This window comes from Tyto alba, unplaced genomic scaffold, assembly GCF_018691265.1.
Source record: "Tyto alba isolate M040663 unplaced genomic scaffold, T.alba_DEE_v4.0 Super-Scaffold_11, whole genome shotgun sequence".
NCBI lineage: Eukaryota > Metazoa > Chordata > Aves > Strigiformes > Tytonidae > Tyto > Tyto alba.
Window position 1 is genome coordinate 7,177,069 of NW_024881273.1, and position 20,612 is coordinate 7,197,680.

Here is a 20,612-nt window from a genome sequence, read left to right on the forward strand (position 1 = left end):
GGTGACACCTCTGTTGCTGAGAGCCAGGAGCTTAGGGGGCAGAGGCTCTTGGGTCCTGTGCATCAACTGCACTCCTTACCAAACTGGGAGAAGAAGAAACTTAAGTGGTGGAGAACTAGAACCCCTAGAGTCCAGAAATTCAAAACAAAGCATGTTTATTAAGTGGTTTCCTTTTACTTATTTCTCCCATTTTTTAAAATAAATAAAACCTTCAGACACATACAGGTGAAACGCATCGTCCTTCAAAGTGCAGTTACATTTCCACCCCACTCCCAAGAATCACATAAAGCTTTGTCAAGTAACCAGAGACTCAGAAGGCAGCCCTCGGTCCCTTCCCCTAGCCATAAGGTTACAGCTGGCTGTAGTGCTGCCCCGCTCTCCCCGAGCCTGTATCCTTTGGCTGTTCAAGATGCCAAGGCCAGTTTCAGATACAGTTGCAAGAGGCAGGCTGCAGAAGAAAGGAGGAAGTTTAAGATATTATGTATGAAACAAAAACAACCTGTTCAGAGGTCAGAGAGTCCATTACCAGAATAAGTTAGTTTGAGAGCCCTGGAAGGTGAAATGCCAGCACCAGCTGCTGCCCAGGATTAGTTTAAGTCTGCCTGTACTCTGAGCACACCAAGTAACAGAAGAAAGAGAAAGGGAAGATGAGGTCTGATGCTCAAGTTCCATCTGATGAAATCCCTCTTTACCGATGTCTTTAAAGAATCTGTTCTGACCAAGGGCACGTTCAAGTCAGTTAAGTCTTCTCAGGCTCATAGAAAATTACTGTAAATAAGATTTAGTGCCACTTAAACTACCATGATTTTGACCTCATCGTTCTCATCAGCACGGTAGAAGAAGGGAATGCAGGGATTTTCCAGCAGGGAGCCCAGCCTCTCCTGAGGGTTCTGGATTTCTCTGAGAAGCTGCATTATTTGCTTGGCTGTGGGGTCCTCTTGGCTTGGCTGAGCAGCTTTACTGTCAACAGGAGAGAAACCAGATTGATGAAGAACAGCAGCCTCTTGTTCTGCTTCATCTGATAAATTCACTTCTCGTAACCCTGCAAGGAACACAGACAAGGCAGGCAGGTAACTCTTCCCCATCCATGCACGACCCAGACCTCGGGTTAGTCCCTGTCCTGGCTGCAGCTTACCTTCTCCATCAGTAGCGTTCAGCTCAATGCGCCTCTCGGCTGGAAGTACACTTTCATTTGGGCTTGCTAACAGCTCTGGGTTTTGAGCAGCTGCTACATACTTGCTGTACCATTCATTTCTTTCCCTGACCAGACGCATCACGAGGTCCTGCAGTTCCAGTAGTTTCATCTGCACCAAAGTAAAGGAAAGACTATGAAACATGCACACAAACTCTGCACTACAGTTTGCAGTCTCACCTCTGTCACAAAATTAGCAACTTCAATGCTAAAGCTAGCGGAGGAACAACATGTGAAGGTTTGGACTGTGCAGGCGCTCCCCAGGCCAGCACTGCTTGGAGGAGTAGTACTACAGAAAAGATTCCTTGCCTTCATCTCTTCCTTATCCTGAGCCAGTCTGCTGATGTACTCCTCTTTCTCCTGGTGCCGCTGTTTGAGGATAGCCCTTTGACTCTGGTATAATGCAATATACTCCCCTGGAATACGAGAGAAGTGTAAGGAGTAAGTGTTGGCAAGATGGGGGTACAGGCCTTACGGTGAGCACAGAACTATGTGGCAGCAAATCCAACCCTGCACTGGAGATCTAGCCTAGTTGGGCAGCAGTAGGAGACACGAAGTGCTTGGTAGGTGGAGGGCTCCAGGTCCAAAAGCTGTCAGGGACCTTCTATTCCCCAAACAAATAATGCATTCAGCAAGCTTTAGCATGTGCAAGTGTTGCCTAAACATACCAATGGTGTCCGTTTCCCCAGACAGCTGTATGCAGCGATGTTCTAACTCTTCTAACCTTTCCTTCAGATCAGCTTTCTCATGCATCAGGTCTGTGAAACGGGACTGAACACAAAAATTGTTATCAGTCATCTGAACTGCTCACATACAAAGAATACCCATGTTAAAGACAACACCCTCCATTCACATTGGTCTGAGGCTAGGAGACAAATGTTGCTGCCTTTACAACTTGTCTCCCACCTGATGCTAAAAAGGAACAGAGAGGAGAGAGCTAGAGAAGGTGTAAAAGCATCTCTGCGTTTTGGAAAGCAGAAGGGCTGGTGAGACAAACTGCCTTTGAACCTTCTCATTGCTGGGACGGCAGAGCTCTGACCATACTCTGCTCCAAGACTACAGACCACCTGCTTCATCCCAGCAGGGTGAAGACACCCAGTCTGTTTGTCAGCTGTTTCTTTAGAACAAGACCACAGGTCAGTGTTAGGCCTTTATACTCACAGTCTTTGGGGCTGGGGGGTGGGAGGGGAGTTACTGCTGCAAGCTTTCCTGTGCTGTGAGAAGCAGTGATAAGCTTTTCAGGAAGTAGCTTATTATTATGGAACATCTGCTACTTATTCCCCTGCAGTTTGTCTGTGTGTGCTGTAAGAGTCTGACGCTGGATCGAAGTCCAGCTGAGCAGCGCAGCAGGACTGAAAGACGATGAGATCCTTTGCTTACCTGTAGTTTCTCCATGGCAGTTTTCAAAGCCTCGTGAACCTCCACTGGAACAGTATCCACAGTGGAACCTGGAAGGGACGTGTAATTTACAGTTCCTCCTTGGACATGATGCACTCACAAAACCTTTTGGAGAGGCCAGTGCTGCTGGCCAAGGCATGCCTCCGTATTCACCCAGTCCCCAAACTGCACCAGATTTTTACCTCCACCCAGCATGACGTTATGTTGGTGCTCCTGCCGGAGCGCTGCCATTTGCTGCAGGAGGCTCCTGCAGTGCTGTTTCTGAGCAGCCAGCTGCTGCCTCATGTCTTCTCGCTCCTTCTCCACTTGGGACATGGCAGATGTCAAGAAAGCGACCTAAGAAGAATTCCAGAGTGTGCACATTAGTGCTTCTCCTGTGTGAAGCGTGATCAGTGGTGCATCTCAGGACAAACAGAGTAACAGTTCACCCCATTTTATTTATGGGTATGAAACCAAAGTACTAAGTGAGTGCCCTGGAACTAAACCAGGCAGCAACTACTGCATGTTTTCTCGTTCCCAAGTAGTACAGATATGCAGGTTAAATACTAGCTCCCATGATAGCTGTTTACTTGCAGTATTTTCCAATTATGACTGTACTTACAGAAAAATCTAGTAGATATCCAACACCATTTCCAAATTGCCTTCCAAACTAAAGAGAACATCATTATAATTAAGAGAGCTATTCTGGACTGCTGAGTTGTCTTCATAAAGCCACTGCCAGACTTCCAGCCTGTCTTGCAAGGATGCTGCAGAAATCGTGGTTTTTTGCTGCTAAGCACAAGGAACTGTTACACTTCCCTCATTACTGCACCTCAGCTGGTAGGGATCATAGCTGATAAACAGCCTACTCCATGCACCTCTCTGCAATTTAACCTACCTCCTTTTTTAAATATTTGTTTAGAACTAAAACCAAAGGCTTTTCTACTCTTTAAGACTCACCATTTCTTCATGGTTTTCAAACTTCTCTGGGATCACAAACGAAGATTTTTGACTTTCTTTGGTCATTGCTTCACTTTCAACTCCATCTCCTGTAAAAGGAGGAAGGTGAACAAGGAGGTAATACCCCTGAGAGCCCAGCTCTACCTCCTCCCTGGAGACCAGCTGCAGCTACTCACCCTCTAGTCGGTGCAAAATCCTGCCATCCAGGTCTGCTGCTAACTGACTGATCTGGGCCTGCAGCTCTTTGTTTTCCTTAGCTACAGCTTCCAGATTTTCCTGCAAGAGAGAACCAGAAGATCACCGAAACTTGCACAAGCCGGACTGCAGCCACTGCATCTTGAGGTAGTAGCACCACACACACAAAAAAACACAGTGCTTCTCCTCCAGACAAGCACATCCTGTGCAATACAGGTGAATGATAATCACAGAACAGCCCAGGTTGGAAGGGACTGCAAAAGATCATCTGATCCAACCTTTTGCTTTATTAATACTTAACTACATTGAGCACTTTTCCTCCTGTGTTTCCACTTGCCCCTTTTCACTGTTACCTTGGTCTGCTGCAGCTCTTTCAGGTGCATTTCCACTGTCACCTTCCCTTGAACCTCCTCGTGCTGTAGCCGATCCATAAGCTGTGTCTGAAGCAAGTACTGTTTGTGCAGTTCCTCCTTGTCAGCAGACAGCTGCTGGTACGCCACAGTGTACTGCTGCAAGTGGCTGTAGTACTGGTCCCGCTGCTCCTGCAGACCCCGAGCCTCCTGTGTTTTCAGTTCCAGCTAACATAACAAGATCAAACCATCACATCAAACCATTTCTGCCAGAAGAGCTGATCCGTGTGACATGATCCAAACTGTCAACACTGCCCCAAAGCCACCAACTAGGCAGGCAGCCACCATCTGCCCCCACATGCTGATCCCCCACAGCAGACAGCAGACAATGGGGGAAGGCTCCCAGCTTGATCATTACAATATCAATTTCCATCCTTCCATCAAAGTTTGGAATGTTGCCAGCGGTTTGCATAAACCGCTATGTACCTGCCCTGCCATCCCACCGGCTGTTGCTTACCGTCTCTTTGAGCTCCCCCAGGTTCTCCTGCAGCTGCCCAAGCTTCTTGGCCAGCTCCTTCTTTACATGTTGCTCTGACTGTAGCGCACTTGTAACCTCCATGTTTTCATTTGTCTGCAAGACAAATGCCACGCTATAAGGAGACTGCCCCAACCAACATAAAGGTATACTCTCGATAAACCATGTTCATTCCTGACACAACAGGGTGCCATCCCTTGTGTTACTGTGGGGTATAACTAAGGGCCATAAATTGACTGTTCAGGGCAGTAAATAACTTACAAAGGTTCAGAAGATGGAAGAAGAGCAAGGAAAGAGTCAGGGGAATAAGTGCTGGGACAGTGCCAAGAGGAGGCCTGGCACATCACACAGCCTGTCAGCTCCGAAGCAGATGGGTGGTATGAATATCCCAAACAGAGCCACAGATACTCAAAAACAAGGAGTTCAGAAAGGACTAAAGAAAAATCAGTGGCTAGACCATGTGTCAGTCTGCCAGGGCCCCAAAGGGGAAGCTGTAACATTGGAAGAAGCATGCAAGAGTAAGGATTGAGCTCCAGGATGGGTATGAGTCACAGCAGCAGGAGAGAAGACTGCTGAGAACTTCTTCCTCATGGGCAAATACAGAGAACAGAAAACGGGTACCTTCAAGGTTAAAAGGGCAGGAGGAATACTCGGGGAAAGAAACAGCCTGACTGCCAGGGGATGAGAAGGAAAAGGAAACTGTTCTGGACAAAGACATTGGTTCATCTGCCAGAGCACCTGAGCGAGTAAGGAATTACAGGGAACCTCCTGGCAGGGCAGTATTTCACAGAAGACGGAGCATCCATAGCCTCAGAGGACAAGAGCCAGATAATGCTTCTGTCAGTTTTGTACATCTGTGCTACAAAAGGATTGCACCAGTGAGGGAAGCAGTAGGAAAAGATGCACGAAAGAGACATACCAGTTTGACAAACCCATTCTGCAGCTCAGCCAGCTGCTCCTTCAGCTCCCGATTTTGGCTCAGTGCCCTGCTGATTGTGGCCTTGTCGCTCTGCATGTCCTCCAGGATCTGCTGTCTGTCCAGAGACTCCTCGTTGTAGCGCTGCACAGCCTTCTCAAGCTCCAGCAGCCGCTCCTCCTGCTCCCGGTTGAGGTGGCTCAGCTGCTCGTTGTCCCGGACCTGGGCCTGGTACTGCCCATGCAGTTCCTCCTTCTCTTGCTGCAGCCGCTGGATCTCTTCCTGCAGGCTCAGCTCAGCTGCTGTGGGCTCTGCTGGTGAGGAAGGCTCAATATCCATGGGCTTAACTGCTGAGGAAATGGAATCAGAAGCAGCTCCGTCAAAGGGCTAAATCGCTGTGTAATACACATCACTATTACATGCACAAAGCATACCCCAACTTTTAGGGCTCTGTGACCCAGAGGTATCACCGGCTACAGTAGCCAATCCTCACTGCAGGCCACTGAGAGGAACAAAGGAGAAAAACTATCCCAAAACTAAGCACAGCACCTTGCCATGTGCTGCTAACTGCCTCACAGTCCTACCAAAAGCATCCTGTCTTCCCAATCTCCTGGGCCAGAGAGGTCAATGGCACAGTCAGGCAGATACTAAAGGCATAAACAGTCTGGTGGTCAATTAGTTGAAATAGTTCACTTGCTGTTTGCAAGGATAAAAGGTTTCTTAGGGTCACCAGGCTTTCAGCTGCCTTCACCAATTCAGAGCATCACACCTACTTGCAGCTCAGGTGCAGAAATTCCTGCACAGCTGGTACTCTGCCACGCGAAGCCCCGCTTTGGAATCCCTACCTGATTTGTTCAACAGCTCTGCAACATTGGCTTCCAGCTCCTGAATTTGGGCCATACGCTTCTCCCTCTCCTCTGCCATTGTGTGGACCTGCAAGGCCACACAAGTGAAAGTTAAAACAATGTTCATGGTGCATTTACTCCTGCCTGTGTTTGTCAAAAGCAGCTGGGATACCTGCTCAGATAACCCTGATGTTACCTGCTCAGAGAGCTGCTGTACCCGCTGCTGCCAAATGCTCCGCTCCTCCTTCAGTTTCTCTACATACTGATCTCGTTCTGCCTGGAGCTGGTGAAGGGACTCTGAGAGCTGTGCAAAATAAAACACAAAGAAAATCATATTGGCTAAATAAATTCGACAGTGACTGCTTAAGGGATAAAGCTTGAAGAAACCAGTGTTAATGAAAAGCTCAGGCTGCATTCTGCCACCACACAAGTTTCTTTACAGATGTCAAGATTTGGATTGTATTTCATACAACCTCTTACCTGAGCAACCTGGGTTTCCAGGCTTGCCTTCTCCTCCAGCACCATCTGCAACTGCTGGTTTGCATCCAGACTCGCTGTCTGATTTGAGAACTGCCAACAAAAATCACAAAGTTATGGCAAAATGTTAATATTCAATTTCTGCCTAGCCTTTCCGCCAATAGTAAGCTGCCACATGATCTATGTTGTAACCTTCTATAGTTCTTTGAAGTGCTCCAACTCACAGTGAAGTTCAATTAAAAAAAAGGGAGGGATTAAAATCAAAAGGCTTATATTTTAGCTCTGTAAAACAGGCTGAACTGGGCAGCCCCTCCCTGCCAATTTTATATTTAGTGGTTTTGTAAATTAAGAAAGTAGGCTTTAATTGAACAATTTGTCTCAGAAACTTTGTGCATTTCCAGAGTCTGTATTATACAGCCAGATCAGATGGTATAAAAGCCTGAGACTTTAAAAGTTGTCAAACATGTCAGGAATTTAAAGCCAATGTTGAACATGTCAGTGGGCTAAGTAGCAAGGCTGGTTCAGTTGACACACAGTACTTTTCCCAGGAGAGTAGCAGTTGGGCTTTATTTCAAGGGTAACTTAAGCCACTGCCTGGGGAAGAGAAAAAAAAAAGAAGAAAAAAAAAAGTTTTCTTCCTTCACAGGCTCACCTTACACCTTAACACCAGGCTTGCTCTCTGAACTGCTAACAGCTGGCTTCATGCATTCCCTTTCTAACTGGCTGCTTCTTCTAACCTTCCCCAGCTGACCTTCAAGTAGCCATTCTCCAATTCACCACCTTCTGCCAGGGTGGGTACAAACATCACCCCTACTCAACTGGTTTCTCAGTGAGACCACACAATAACTGAGTAACCAAAATGCTAAACGGACACAAGCAGGAAAAGTCACTGTATTTTCACACTTGGTATGTTCAGTCACCCTCTTATATTGTATAACATTCTTTTAGCAGACCGATGTCACAATGTCTTTCAATCTACTGCTCCAACTCCTTAGAATATAGACTCTGTTCCTCAGGGGCCTCACTGAAAGCCTTTTAAAGAGGATGTCTTGATGAGATTTTGTCCCTTCCTTTAAAAACAAGAGTTAAGTCTTGCCCCCACTGTCAGAAGCAAAGTCCTGCAATGATCAGTGAGATCTACCCTCACATCCCAGAGATACTATGTTTACCTGTTGAATCATCAGTTCAGCCATTTCCAATTTCTTATGCAAATCCTCCATATCCAACTTCATAGCCGAGTTCTTGGAAACCAGAGAGTGAACCTTCTCGGACAGCTCTGAATTCTGCTGCTTTATTTCCTCACTACTTTTGCTGAACCAAACAAACAAAATTGGCATCACTATATGTACTATGGGCCTGCTGATGTCCATGTCATAAATTTACAATCCAGTTCTTCCTAGCAGCTAGAATCACAAAAACTAATATCTAGTGATTTTTTTTTTTTTAAATTGAATATCCAACCTCCCAAGTCACCACCTGTGATCCATGCCCCTTGTTATGTTTTGTGGCTCTACTGAGAAGAGTAGTGTTAAGCTGCAGTGACAAGCAGAATGGGCTTACCTTCGTTTGTACAGTTCCAGTTTCAGGTTGTCTCGCTCCTTCACTAACTCTTTATTATGCTGGAGAAAAAGGAAATTATTGATTCATCTATTGACTTTAGCCAAACAAATAAGATGTTAAAAAAATACTTCATTTCACCTTTAGCAGATCAGCTAAAGTGAAAAAGGTCGTAACTTTGGCAAAATCCTCAGGACAGGTTTGCTTAGAACCTCTTGAATTTGCCAGGAATAATTCTGCTCAGTCTTTTCAAATGTGTTGCTACTAACTGAACATGAGGTTATTTCTGCAAGCTTCTGGATTAATATCAATACTAAAGTGTCTGCTTGACAGGGACCCTCCTGGGACAAGGTCTCAGTGAGGCTTCTGTTGTGTGGAGCTTGCAAGACTAATGAAGGTGCCAGATCTGAAGACAGCAACTGGACAATATGATTAGTGGTCACAGAAACCTGAACAAAGTTTGCCTTGATCATGGAGAATTCAAGGTTTTACAAGTTTAATTAACGATTAACAAGGTTAATTTCTGCCTCTTCTCTAAGCAGGGACTACAGACATTGCAGTAGTGTAGTGACAAGCAAATAGCCAAAGTCAGAGCTGCTGGTTAAGCATAAATAGAGGTGACTCTTACCTTCTCTGACTGTTTTTGCTGCATGGAGATGGAGGACAAAGTACGTTCTAGCTCTGATACCCTCTGGCGAGATGAATGTAAACGAACAGCAAGGTTTTCAGCTTCTCCTGAACAAGTCAGAGCAAAGTCAGTTGAGGCTAGACCACACAGAGCTTTTTGTAACTGGCTGAACAGCACTTTCTACTTTGTCAACAAGCTCTTAAGGCAGCACAAGTCTTTGTAGATCAGTAGACCTGTTTCCACTCCTGGCTCTACGGGTGATTCACAAGCAACTCTGGGCAGTCAAGCTCTCTGTAACTACCTTCCTCACTTTTAGAGGGAGATGATGAAACTTCCTTTGCAGAACAATTGACAATATGTTGTTTGTTTGTTTCTAATAGAATAAATTGCTCAGATTTAATTCAGAATGAAAGGCTTGAGTAAAACCTACATTAACATGACAGCTGTGTGGGAGGGAAGGCAAAGAAAAGGGAACAAAGTTTTAAAAGAATCAGAAGAAAGTCAGAAAGGAACAGTCTGGGGTAGTCACCAGGCCCAAACAGGGCTGACAAGGCTACAGTGATGCACAAAAGAACCTCAACTGCCATGGGATCAACATGCTCCCATTTGGGGGCAGCTATGATGACAGAAGCAGTGACAGTGCCAAGTATTGCTCATTAAGGAGTCAGTGAGTGTTGCAAGCTGGCTGCCAGCAACTGTCATGACTGTGACTTGAAATCCACAGTTTAATCAACAGCTCGAGCTGGAGCGCTCACAGTTGATTACCTGATTTCTGCCGTGCAGCTTGCTGAGTATGTCCAAGGGCTGTCTGCAACTCAGACTTCTCAGAAACTAGAATTCCAATAGTCTGGATATGAACCTTCGGGAAAGGAAAATCAGCTAAACACAAAACTTCTTTGCTTCTAACTGCTTGCCACAAAAGGATCAATTGAGTAAAAGTAAAGAGCTCTTGCAGTTAAGTGCAGTCTGGCTGACTGAGTCCCAGTTTTCCTGAAGGAATGGACTCATGGCTTCCAGGATAAAGACTATGAGTGGCCAGTAATCCAGAAAACAACAGAAGCCAGGTGATATTGCTGTGATGGAGACTCGGCCTTACCTGCAGCTGTTCCCTCAGTGCTGCTTGCTCTTTAGAAAACTTCTGTTCAAACTGCTTCTTTTCCTGTATGAATAAATGATGCCTATTCAGCACAAAAATGTAAATAGTTAAACCGTTTTGTCTTACGTCAAACTAAAAAAGCAGTGATCCATTGGTAGTACTTCCAGCATCTCAATGATACCAGTATTTTTAAAGACATACTTCAGTCCTCCATTATTTGAACTACTTCATTATTTATCCATCCTAAAATGGCAATGACAGCATAGTGCAATCATTGCTAGCATAAATGTGGCAATGTTTGGAATGCAAACTACTGGCAAGGACTTAAACTGTAATCTGCTGCCTCCACTGCTCTCCTCCAATACTGGTGTGTTTAAATATTAGCTTTTCTCACAATAAGAACTCTGCCTGCCAGGCCTAACTCATGAAGTCAAAATACTCGACCTTATGCTACAAATGAAACTGAATCTAACATAAGATCACATATGCCTCTGCCATAGTCCACTACACTTTCTACTCCTCAGAGAAATAGATACCTATTTCTGTATCTATCCAAAAATAGGACATGCTTTACCTTCTCCAGCTGATTCACTACTTCTTGGTTCTGCTGTTTCTGCGGAAGAAAATTGATGTGCCGGTATTAAAAGAAAATACTCCCATACTGCTGAAACACATTTTCTCCTTGATGAAGTAAGATACATGCCCAATTAATGCAAACAGAATTTCCATTATCCTTTCTGTAGACTAGGAAGTTCATCTTAGATAATAAAAATAGTAAGATCTGGGGCTCCCTTCATTAATATACTTTATATGCCAGGGATGTTTTTCACTGCTCAGTACATTACCACAGTTCTTCCCAAATACCACTACTGAAACCCCTGTATGTTCCAATCTGAGCATCCACCAACTTCTCTTTAACCTGCATCCCACATCTATGAAATTAATCACAGCAATCCTGGTGTATCAGGAGAATCACCACAAATGCTTTTTGTTAAAAAACAAAACCAAACCCACCAAAAAGCCCAAATAAACCCCACAGTCTTTTCCTTTAACTGAGACCTTAGACCCTTATCCCATGTAACAACTGGCCTTTAAGTCATGCAGAGCTGCAGTTATGTCGGCAGGCTTCTGCAGAAGGCTACAGGAGAGAGAACTGAAGCCAAATGCAAAGAAAAGGGATTATTCTGTCCTAGCTACTTTCAATCTTATGGGTAAAGTGTCCCTTCCAACTTGAGATATTCTGTGATTCTAAGTATTTGGAGATTTGTTGACTATGCACAGTGCACCTCTAGATCTGAGGTGGAGACAAGTGGCAGCTGTCTACCCAGGCTGCCACACAAACTGTGCTGCCATCTTTGCCATTTGCTGTTGTCCCCTGGCAGTTTTCTCACAGATGCCTTGTAACTAACTACATAATTAGTACTTTTTCCCCTTCCCAAAGAATGAACATTGACTATGGATGGAAGGGTGAGGAGTTAGAGGTTTTAATTCTACCAATGCCAGTCACAACATAACCAGGAAAAGCAAAAGCAAGACCACAAATGCAGCAAAGGCCCTACATAGTTCCAGGCAAACAAAAAAGCAGTCAAACAAGGAGAATCTTGACGGGGCAATACACTATACCATGTACCTCTGCAGCCCAGCTAAAAGACAAAAATAAACTGAATGGAACAAAAATAATCCAAACCCCAAAATAAAACAAATGGTCATGGGGTACACTGGGGAATGCTGAACTTGGGGAAAAGTAGTTTTAGGGAAGAATAAAATGGGGAAAAGTACTGGACACAAGAAAGGCTCTTTTCAGACTGAAACAAGTCCATTTAGCTGCATTTCTTGCAGTGTTAAAGCTGAAGGCTGAAAAGCAACAGCGGGAATCCATGCAGGCCACAGCACAAAGCAGTTCATTCATCGTGCCAAGAGAAGCTGAGGATATGATCAGAAACCAGCCCCAGGCTCTCTCTTAGACCTATTGCTCCCACTCCGCTGATATATTTAGAACAGCATCACCACCTGCAGAAACAGGTTTTCACACAGAATCCTGGTGCTGGCAGCAGTATTTCAAGGATTCAGACCAAGACCAGAAATAGCTGTTTTATCAGGATGCTTATCATCCAGGGAAAGCATGACGAGATCAACAGAGCACACTTAAATGGAAACAACAAAACTCTGTTTCTTGTTCCTCAGATGAGCCAATACATTCACAAGTGGCCTTAGATTTTGATCCTATTAACAGGTTTTTCATATGGCCCATTTTATTTCTTACAACAGCCTTCCTTGTGGCACTATGAGAGAATCCATAACCTTGCAGACACCCAGAGAGCATGGAGGAGCAGCAAATACAATGTCAAACTGGTTGGTTGGATTGTTTCTTACCAATTCCTCTATCTTTGTAACGAGCTGTTTGTTAGTTAGATTGCTGGAATCCAGGGCTACTGCCAGCTCCTGGTAACGTGTCTGATGGGCACATGCAGACAGGAGAAAAAGGAAGGAGCAGAAGAGGAGGAGGGGAGGAAAAAAGCAATAATTAAAAAGGACAGAAAAATAAATCATTATCACAGTTTGATATAATCAGATTCTGCAAACAAAAAATTTATAGTTTCAAAAAAAGCAGCTGGGACGTCAACATATTTTATCCTTTTCTGTCGAGGCTTCATTTTGACAAAAGCAGTTGCATGGAAGCCAGATTATCCCCAGTCCTCAAACTGGAAACACATCCAACACCTGCCTCCTACTGTTGATCACAACTACCCAATTACAGCACAAGATGACACTAGATAGTGATGCACATGAACTGTGCATTCAATTAGGTCTCATTAACACTGCTGTAAGCACAGAGTCCCAATAAGTGATCAACAGTAGCAAATAAAAAGGACAAAAAAAAAAAAAGAGAATAGACTGAGAACAACTTACTTCCATTTCCTTAATATTTGTGGAAGAAACAGCACTTTCCCCATTCACATACGACGTAGACTAGAAGTAAATCAGTCAAGTCAGTCAGTTTTAATCCTCAAGGCAAGAAATCACTACTAAGTAAGAACCGACTATCATAATACTACTCCTTATAGCACCTTTCACTTCAAATTACCACACACAGGCACCGAAAACATACTTTTCTAGCTAAGGATAGATGCAAGACTCCCCTCTGTGACAAGCTGATGTGAATTATGCAGATTGACTTCAGATTCTTTTCCACTAAATCAAGAATATGTCTTTCCATGAATACATGCTGTTCATTCATCCCACTCTGCTTTTCTTCCTACTGCTGCAATTGCACATTCCTAAAACAGGATTTTTTGCTTCTCAATACTTAGATATCATATTGTTTAGTAGGATCACTGCAGACACCTCAGATTGAAGAGTGTTTTCTTGAGCTGACTGCTTAAAGCTCCACATCAAACATCAAGAGAATTAATAGGACAAATGGATCAAAACGAGGCCGTACCTGAGAAACCAGGCCGTTGAGTTGTTCAGACAATTGGCGGAGACTTTCTGTTGACGAGAAAGACCTGGGAACAAAGAAAGACCTTGCGATGAAAATTTCTCCCAGAAAACTGCCCAAATCAGAACAGCACAGGGGAGGAGTAAAACCTTAATTTCTTGGGATCCGGTCTCAAAGCTGTTTATCATAGACACTCACCTATTCTCATCCAAAGCATTTTTATGGTCTTCAGCTTCATGAATCTGTGGATTGAAATACAAAAACTTACAAGCCTGTAAAAGAAGATGGGAGTCATCTTTGTGAATGTGTCACTAAGACTTGATTACATCTGGGCTCAGGTTCCACAGTACCTGTAATTACTGCTTCCCAAAGAAAGATGAACTTAAAACCACCAACTCGGTCCTGGCTTACACATAATTTCTGAGTGGTGTGAGCCTGGGTTTCTTGGAATGGAGAAACTTAAGTGTTACAGGCTTTACGTTTGCTGTTACTATTTACCTGTATACTATTTATCGGTATACTATCAGTATATATATATATATATATAAAAAATAAACATTCTGCTTTGCTGGAAAAAAACTTAAACTGAATCTTTAAGTAGTGAAAGGAAGCACAGATTGATATGACTGGATGTCTTCTGTTTTATTAAGGGTACTTTCTGATCATGAAATAGGAAAGAAGAGGAAGGACACCACCTTTGGAAGACGCAGGGGCACACGCATGCCAGTACGCTCCCTGCTCTCCCAGACAGATAATGACTAGATGGAGAGTGGAAAATGCAGTATTGTTAACAGGAAAAAATCTGAACTAGTCATGTCATATTTATGAAGACTGTCTTTCTCAAAAAAAAAAAAACACCAACATGGTATCGTTAACCAATATGCAATGGCAATATTCATGATAATTCACAAACCTGTGTCACCTGCATGCTCGCAGGAGCAGGCAGAACAGAACCACAACTAGGTAGACTGTTGCTGTTAGATAGCACAGGGACATCGGTAGCAAGCTGTTCAGCATTACGAGTGGCAACATCACTGTCAAAGTATGCCTGTCACAAAACACATCACAGGAATTACAGCCTTCATGCAGAATGAAGGAAAACACACATGAACACATCACCTTATGATCTGCCTGTGAAAACTACACAGATGTGAACAACTGATCATTTAGAAACGTGGAAGGGAATCTGTGTTCTCCCCAGAGCAAACAGGTGAATCCATCAACCCACAAACACTGTCCCAGACCTGTGCCCTCTCAGAGCCAGCCTGAAGAACTGGCGTCCCATAATCAAACTTGCTTCTTTAACACAAGACAGTAATGTCACATCCAGCTCCATGTTCACACATTAGATTTACTGCAAAGGACTTGCCAAAAAGCAGGTGGGGGCAAAGCCAGATGGTAGCCACTCTGCTTTGAAAAGCACTACCTTCCAGATACATCTGGGGAAAACACTCATCACTGTATGCAAATTAAGATGGAAAAGAGGAGGTTAGTGACTACTTGAGAACTGGGTTAGTCAAACTCCAACGCTCCATCTGAAACTCTGAAATTTGTGGCATGCCACAAACCACAAGTTTAGAAACAGGACATTTATGAACAGGCCAAACTCAGCATTGGCTGGGAGCAGGTGCCTGTGGCCGTGCTGGAGCTATGAGTCCCATGACTAGAAGAGTCCAAATAGAAAAGAGAAAGGCCAAAAAACTATTTCTAGACAGCAATGCAAGTTCTCATCCAGCCTTCGTGGGAGGATGAATAGCATCTGATGACACCTCTACCAAGCCACAGTGAACTGGACGGTTTCAGCTATCTCATACAGCATCAGAGAGCCATAAAGGCCCAGAGTAGTGTTCTGGTGTTTTATGACAGTTGATTTATTGCATCATACAGCTCCGATAAATTCTCATTTAACAACACTACAAAGCAGATGAGATGATTTGTCAACATTCAACTTGACCAATATACTGCATCTCTCTGCTATTCCATCTGAAAGAGCTCCCTCTTACTTCAGTCACTTCCTTCTCATCACTTTACAGGAAATAAGACATCTGTCTCTTGGCATTCCCTGTTTACCTGCTCAGGAATTCATTCATGAATCAAGCACCAAGAAGAATAACAGTAACAGTGGAGACAGGTTTAATGAAAGCATTAAGCTGGAAGACTGCAGAGGGAAACAAATAGAATTTTCTCAATTTCTTTTTAGCAGGACAGATAGTTGTGCTCTCAAGGAGCAATATATGTTAGGTGCTTATAGGAAGGTCAGGAATTTCCTTACTTCTTCCAGCTACAGGTTACTTCACCTTTATTTGTTCAGACACTCATCAGTATAGAACGTCAGATGGACAGGAGGAATACCTTCTCCAGTACATCTCAAAAATGTTTCCTTACTTTCTTCTGATTGGGACATTCTTTTTGCTTAATGCTTCAAGACGCAAAAACCAGTAATGTGCCTTAACCACAAGAACTCCTTCCTTCTTCCTCCACAATAAGCAGTTTTGAAATAATTAAAAAATGAAAAAAAAAAAAAAAATTTAAAAGCTGAATTTGTTGGAAACAAAGAGTTAGGAGCAAACACTTATCTGGAAATTACGCATTGGGAGGTTCTAATAATGTAGAATAATAGTTAGTAATTCTGTTCAGCTTAGCATATAGTAGGATCCATTTGCTTTCACACAAAGGCTCCTATTTTGTTGGGTTTTCTGTGTTTCACAGCCAAGAGAGCTGAAGTGGGTGAGATGGGAGGGGTCTGCCTCACATTAAGACACCAATGGCAGCAGCAGCTCAGATACTAAGTCAGCTTTTCTGCCCTATTAGCGTCAAGTGAGTTTCTGAACATCATTTTCCTGACTCAGGATTTTTACAAGACATCAACTAGAAACAGAAATCTTTCTTTCATTAAATACTGCAATTAAAGATTAGTTTTCAAATTATTCCTAAAACCCCAGGCAAAAGAATCTGCAAATTCCGTAACAGTCAATCAGATCAAAATGTATCTCTCCAAAAATGAGAAAACAGGAATTAATAGAAGTAACAAATTCCCCATTTTCAGAACACGACTAAAACTGTAGACACAGGTAGGCCTTCCTTGCAAGAGCAAATGCCATCTCAACAACAGCACTGGACCACCCATCTTCATCTCATCCGCCAATGTGAAACAAGTCTTACTGAGATCCAACTACCACTGAGTTTACGAGTATTAACTGAAAATAGTCTCCATGACAAGAGTGAAACTTCAATCAAAATACATGCTTTCTGATGCCAGACAGGCACATCCAGCACCCTCAAAGCTGGCAATATGTCTTCACATCACTCAAGTACTACTGATACGCAACCTACACATACAAGGTCCAGCTGGAGGAACTTTCTGCTGTTCACTCTGGGTGTCAGACAGAACAGCTGTCATAATCACACAAAAAAAGGAGAAAAAGAATACAGAGGCAGTTCAGAGTGAACTTCATTCCATCTTGCAGGTTTCACTACATCTATCTGGTATCCCTGGTGATTACTATAGTTGTATTTATTGCTGTAGACACATGGATACGCAGTAAATATAATAATGACAACTTTATGACAACTAAATTGAAACAATGGTAGGGAAATAAGCTACCAAAATGATGCAAGTGAAAATGAAAAGCAGAGCTTTGGTACAACAAAATTGGAAGAAAATTCTGAGCTACAAAATTTGACTTCCCTGAGTTTCTATCACAATCTGAGCTTTATTTAAATAAACTGATTGTCAGAAAATACATTTTTAAAAAAGGCTGTTTATGTTTGCTCCTGCAGAGGTTTCTGTTGCTTATGGGCATGCTTCCTGCCCTTTCCTCTTCAGAAGCTTGGAAACATGAGGACATTAAAGCCTGTAAATGCTTGAAGTATCTGACTTCCTGCCTATACATATTTAAACCCATGACACTTGCCAGACTGTACATCACCTGGGCAAGTTTCATCGCCTGTCATAAAATGGGCTGGCTGGAATAACTAGACAGCTTACTCAGGACAGCCTTTGCCTGGAGATAAGCGGAAACATGCCCTTCAGAAACGAGGCTCTAGGAAATAAAGCAATGATGTGCAGAACCATAGAAATACAGACTAAGAAAACACTACCTCTTCCTAGTAGTTTTCCTCAGCAGTTAAGTTAGTTTTATTGCCTCACCCCAAATTCCTAGTTCTTCCCAAAGCTCAGCTGTCTCAAGGAAGAGTTTTTGACAAGGTTCAATTTTTCACACATTAAGTTTGACACAAACCAGAAGGAAACAAGCACTTACGAGCATTGAAAATGCACAGTAACAAATAGCCCCATGTTAATAAAAACAGCAACAAAACTCAAGCAACTGACAGTGGGTATGTCAGGACAAGGCTCCATCCGAAAAATCAAGGTCAGTGTAAACACAACCCGAAGCATGCAGGAGGGAGAGCGCGTCACTGCGAGGGACACGAGCACTGCCTCACCTTCCTCTTGTCCAATGAGGGTATGGCTACCCCATTGGAGCGGTTAAGGTCTGACACCAGCACCTTCAGAATGTTCTGAATCTAAAGGAGGCGAAAGAAAAGGGGAAAGAGAAACGGCTCAGAAAAGGACAGAGAGAAAACAGCAATCAAAGGTAGCCAAAGAAACCAGCATCCTCCACCTCAAAACAGCAGCTCTGGACACACCCTGGGCTGCGCGACAGCACTGTACGATCAGACGCTGTCTCGGGACGTACCCTGACTCCTTCCTGTGCACCTTCCAGTAGAGGTAGTTGCCAACGACTGTAGCACACTCCATACACTGGCAATACAGGCATCTACACCATTCATCTATTATACCTGCATAACCCTTTCCCAGCCCCAGTCAAGTTGTTCAGAAAACCAAAGAACAAGGAGATGGCAAATGATTTGGGAGACAGAATGAGACACTCACGTTCTCTGGAGGCTGACGGTCGTCATTGGTGGGAGTCTCAGGTCTACTGCCTTCTTTAGTTTTGCGTTTTTTCTTAGTTCCTGCAGTTGCTCCAGGGTTATTCTTTTGCTGATATTCTTTCAGCTGTTAAAAAAGAAGAATAATCTTAAGTCCAAATGGAATATGTCTTCTACGAGTATAATGTCAAAAAACAAACAAACAAACAAAAAAAAAAAAACACAACACCAAAACCCACACTCCACTGGGTAAAAAGACAGCTCAATTGTAAGGACAAGAGAAATACTCTTCAAAGAGTTTGCCCCTCTGGGAGGAAAAAAAAAAAATAGAGAGAAGCCTAAAGTAAAAACTAGTGTGAGGGGTTTATGACAAGAGGTGCACAGTTGTAAACCCTAAACTTTTCTATACAGGTAATGATGTTCTTGGGAAACAATCTGATACTCCATACTGCAACTAAAAGGAGATTAAAAGAAGTATTTTGGGGTTTTTTTAGAGTTATAACCTTCCCTCTTCATAACTAAGAGCAATGAAGAAAAATTAATAAAGGGCAATTAATCCTGAACGCTAAATGAAAAAGCAGTGCCTGATAGTAAGACCTTTCAGTCTGTCAAAAACTGCAAGAAGGAAAATTACAATTGCCACAGATAACACTTTAATACAGATAGTGTAGTAACTCTGAAGGAAGAGAAGCAGCAACCTACAACTGATTTTTAAATCATATCCACCCAGGAAAAGCTAACCTGATAAGCTGTAACTCGAATCCTGGTAAGTGTTTTGGCGTTTTTGTGTATGTTATGAACACCAAAGCCCCAAACCAAGTAAGTCCCAGGCAGTTATGTAAACTACCCACTTCCACCTGCTCCCTGCCACAGCCAAAACACCCCCGTTTGCCTGTGCCAGACACCGGTGGGTCGGGCCTGGTTGCGACCGCACTTCAGAGTCAAGGTGGGAAGAAAATTAAATGAGAAGAAGGATCCCATTTATTCAGAGGCTTTCAAAATGGAAGCCTGAACTGCTCCAGGACACTTTCCCATTCGTATGACTTTGACACACAGGCGCATCCCGCCGGGACGGACAGGTCTGAGCCGCCCCGGGGAAAAAATTTAAGGGGGGGAAAAAAAAAAAAGTAAAAACTAATAAATAAATAAATAAATACACACATAAATAAAGGGGGGGGGGGGGGGGGGGGGGGGGGGCGGAGAACCACCAAACCAAGCCAGACAGCTGCACAGCAGCGCAGCAGCCCGGGCCCAGCCCTTCCCCAGCCGCCTCCCCCGGGCTGGGGGCTGCCGCCTCCCGGGAAGGCTCCGGACACCCGGGGGCTCCCGGCGGGCCCCGCCGCAGCCCGGCCCACAGCGAGCGGCCTGGCCCGCGGCCCCCGGGGGGCGGCCGGGCTCGGCGCGGCTCGGCGGCTCCGAACCACACGGGGCCCGCGGCCCGCGGCCCGGTTCCCCCAACCTCGGCCCGGCCCGGCCCGGCCCCCGCCAGCCCCTCACCTTCTTCTTGGCCGCCGCCAGCCTGCTCTGCCTGCTGCCGTCCGCCATGTCCGCCCCGCGCCCGGGCCACGTCAGCCGCGGCGGGGGCGGCCGCCAGGCCCCGCCCCGCCCCGGCCGGCGCGCCCAGGCCCGGGCCTCGCGGGGCGGGGGCCCGCAGGGCCCAGCTGCTGCGGGGCGACACCCCGCGACGCCTTCCCCTGCTCCTGCTGCGTGACACCTCTCGACACCTTCACCCGCTGCCGCTGTGTGACACCCCGCAACACCCTGCCCCGCTCCTGCCGTGTGACACCCTGTTCTGGTTCTCGATTGTGACACCCTGTGACACCCCGTTCTGGTTCTCCCTTGTGACACCCGGCGACACCCCGCCCCATTCCTGCTGAGTGACAACCTGACCCATCCCATCTGTGCGATACCTCGTGCTGGTCCCCTGGTGTGACACCCTGCAACACCAAGCCACTTTCCTGATGAGTTACACCCCACGACACCCTGCCTGCTCTGTGTGACACTCTGCGACACCCTGCCACGCTCCACCTGCGCGTCACCCTGCGCTGTTCCACGCTCCCATATCGACTCAATTGCCCAGAGCAGACGCTGGCTAGAAACCAGCCTGGGGAGCTGGGCAGGCTTCCCTCATCCTTTGTAGGGCACGTCCTAC

General features: G+C 44.8%; 1 protein-coding gene across 8 annotated transcripts; it reads right to left on the reverse strand.

Moving 5' to 3' along the window:
- Positions 1 to 138: 138 nt before the first annotated feature.
- On the reverse strand, positions 139 to 20,081 carry GOLGA2 (golgin A2). 8 transcript variants are annotated; one of them, XM_042786956.1, is made up of 28 exons: positions 19,958 to 20,081; positions 18,465 to 18,587; positions 18,014 to 18,094; positions 14,481 to 14,615; positions 13,766 to 13,809; positions 13,571 to 13,634; positions 13,039 to 13,098; positions 12,502 to 12,582; positions 10,703 to 10,741; positions 10,129 to 10,191; positions 9,798 to 9,891; positions 9,033 to 9,139; positions 8,408 to 8,466; positions 8,017 to 8,158; positions 6,851 to 6,940; positions 6,567 to 6,674; positions 6,371 to 6,458; positions 5,529 to 5,875; positions 4,592 to 4,705; positions 4,078 to 4,302; positions 3,706 to 3,805; positions 3,530 to 3,618; positions 2,773 to 2,926; positions 2,573 to 2,640; positions 1,861 to 1,963; positions 1,502 to 1,608; positions 1,136 to 1,304; positions 139 to 1,042 (listed from the first exon to the last, which is right to left on the reverse strand). In XM_042786956.1, exons 1-28 carry the CDS (start codon positions 20,003 to 20,005, stop codon positions 792 to 794), a joined length of 3,153 nt encoding a protein of 1,050 aa, XP_042642890.1. In that variant the 5' UTR covers positions 20,006 to 20,081; the 3' UTR covers positions 139 to 791. The 8 variants fall into 8 exon arrangements, with proteins under 8 accessions (XP_042642890.1, XP_042642885.1, XP_042642891.1 ...); XM_042786951.1 differs by having other exon boundaries at positions 5,529 to 5,872; positions 19,958 to 20,039; XM_042786957.1 differs by lacking the exon at positions 12,502 to 12,582 and having other exon boundaries at positions 5,529 to 5,872; positions 19,958 to 20,056.
- Between the last annotated feature and the right edge of the window lie 531 nt (positions 20,082 to 20,612).

Coding starts and splice junctions, on each gene's coding strand:
- GOLGA2 (XM_042786956.1), bottom strand. CDS start 20,005: ATGGCGGACGGCAGCAGGCAGAGCAGGCTGGCGGCGGCCAAGAAGAAG. Junction 9,892..10,128: donor CACTGAGGGAACAGCTGCAG/GTAAGGCCGAGT, acceptor CCTTTCCCGAAG/GTTCATATCCAGACTATTGG. Junction 3,806..4,077: donor AAGAGCTGCAGCAGACCAAG/GTAACAGTGAAA, acceptor TCTCTCTTGCAG/GAAAATCTGGAAGCTGTAGC.